The sequence below is a fragment of the Orycteropus afer genome, unplaced genomic scaffold, assembly GCF_000298275.1.
Source record: "Orycteropus afer afer isolate SDZICR_OR568_19922 unplaced genomic scaffold, OryAfe1.0 scaffold01018, whole genome shotgun sequence".
Taxonomy (NCBI): Eukaryota; Metazoa; Chordata; class Mammalia; order Tubulidentata; family Orycteropodidae; genus Orycteropus; species Orycteropus afer.
In genome coordinates this window covers 317,819-319,787 of record NW_006922605.1, presented here as the reverse complement: position 1 = coordinate 319,787, position 1,969 = coordinate 317,819, and the positions used below count along the sequence as shown (strand labels likewise).

The window sequence follows — 1,969 nt, the reverse complement described above, 5'->3', positions numbered from 1 at the left end:
CTGGCTGCTAACCAGGTCAGAGGTTCAAACCCACCAGCAGCTCCACAGGAGAACGATGAGGCAGTCTGCTTCCCGAAAGATTTATGGCCTCAGAAACCCTACGGGGGCAGTTTCACTGTCCTACAAGGTCACCGTAACTCAGAGTCCACTCAGCGGCAGTGGGTTTAATTTTGGTATTTAGAGATCTATGTATCCGTGGCGTCCGTGGGTGGAACGCAGGGGAAACACGCTTGACTGTTAACTGCAAACTTGGAGGTTTGAGTCTCCGGAGAGGTACCTTGGAAGCAAAACCTGGCAACTTGTTTCTCTGAGAAACCCGCCACTGGAAATGCCGTGGGGAGTAGTTCCACTCTGATCCACACGGGGGCGCTGGGAGGCGGGGTGAAGTGAGCAACAAAGGGTTTGATTTCCGGAAACCATGGGCAATGCCAATGGCTAATGCATTTGGGTGCCAACTGCTGGTTGGAAGTTCGAATCCACCCCGAGGCCTGTTGGAACAAAGGCCTGGCCATCGACTTGTAAAAAATGAGCCACTAAAAACTGTTGGAGTGCAGTTGCACCCCGGCCCATGTGGGGGTGTCACGGGCCACATTCACTGGATGGCAAGTCGGTTCTATTATTATTTTTTTTGTGCATGGGGTTTTACCTTAAGGAACAGCCAGCCGAAGAGTTTCTTCATCAGCCGCACGCCCCAGAAGAGGTGTCGGTAGAGGTCGGTGTTGACCACCCCGGGGTCCACCGCGTTGGCGGTCACGTGGCTGCCTGAGGAGGTCAGCAGGTGCTGCAGGTGGTAGGTGAACAGGACCAAGGCCAGCTTGCTCTGTGCGTAGGCTGCGTGGGGCGAGTAGCCCTGGCTGCCGGGGCAAAGAGAGGACCGTGGGAGGGCTGGGTGCAGGTCAGACCCCATGCCACTCTACCCTGTCCCCAGTCAGTGAACCTCATCACGCCCTTGTAGGACCCACCCTTTAGGACAGGCTTGAGATGGCTATGGAGGATGGGATGCTGGCCACCGTGACTCGTAACAGGACTCAGAGCACTGGGTTAGTTTTTTTAGAATGCCCTTTGCATTTCTTTTTTTAAAAATTCTGATTTGGGTGAAAGTTGACAGAGCAAGTTAACTTTCCAGAGAGCAGCCCACAGACACTTTGTCTCAGGACATTGACTGCAATCTCCCACAATGCAACAGCTTCCCTCCCACCTCCTCCCCATAGTGACCTCTTCCCTGTGTCCTTCCCTCCATGCACTCCTGCCCCCTGAGCTGTCTCCCTGTGCACACACAGCCCTTCTTTCTCCCAGGATTGATGTCTCCAAGGAGTGTACCTACCTCAGGTAAATGTTCAACTCATAGGCTTGTGTGTGCTTTGGCTGGAAGCCACAGGAGTGGGTTCGATTCCAGACCTGAAGGGCAGCTAGGGGCCATAGTCACAGGGGTTCCCCCAGGCTCTATCAGACCAGCAAACCTGGTCCCCCTTTTTTTTTTTTTTTTTTAATTATTTTGCATTTTATTCCACACTGTTCTCCCACTCTATCCAGGATCTCCTACATACGCCTGAGTGGTGGACAGTGGTAACGGGATCGGGTTTGTTTTGAGTCACAAGCCTCAGGCAGGCTGGGTCAGCCTGAGGGGGCTACCCCTGTGACACACTGGCTAAACACCCTGACACACTCCCATGCACACACGATGTACACACACACACACACATCTTCAGGTACAGGCTAATCACTGGCTTTGCTGGCTGTGAATGGGTTCCCCAGTTCCTCTGACAACCAGTCCCCCAAACCACACCCACTGCCCTGGAGTCCATTCCGACCCACAGCGCCCCTAGAGGACAGAGTGGAACTGCCCACAGGGTCTCCAAGGCTGTCAGTCTTCACAGAAGCAAAGCCCAAACCACGCCCACTGCCGTGGAGTCCATTCTGACCCACAGCGCCCCTAGAGGACAGAGTGGAACTGCCCACAGGGTCTCCA

General features: G+C 54.2%; 1 protein-coding gene across 1 annotated transcript in view; it reads right to left on the bottom strand.

Annotated features, from left to right (window-relative positions):
• The window catches only part of ZBED1 (zinc finger BED-type containing 1), an 83,543-nt gene that overhangs the window by 5,719 nt on the left and 75,855 nt on the right, over window positions 1-1,969 (bottom strand). Inside the window, exon 4 of the mRNA XM_007958568.1 lies at window positions 647-854. Within this exon, the coding sequence (XP_007956759.1) occupies window positions 647-854 (208 nt within the window). The remainder of the gene's footprint in view (window positions 1-646; window positions 855-1,969) is intronic.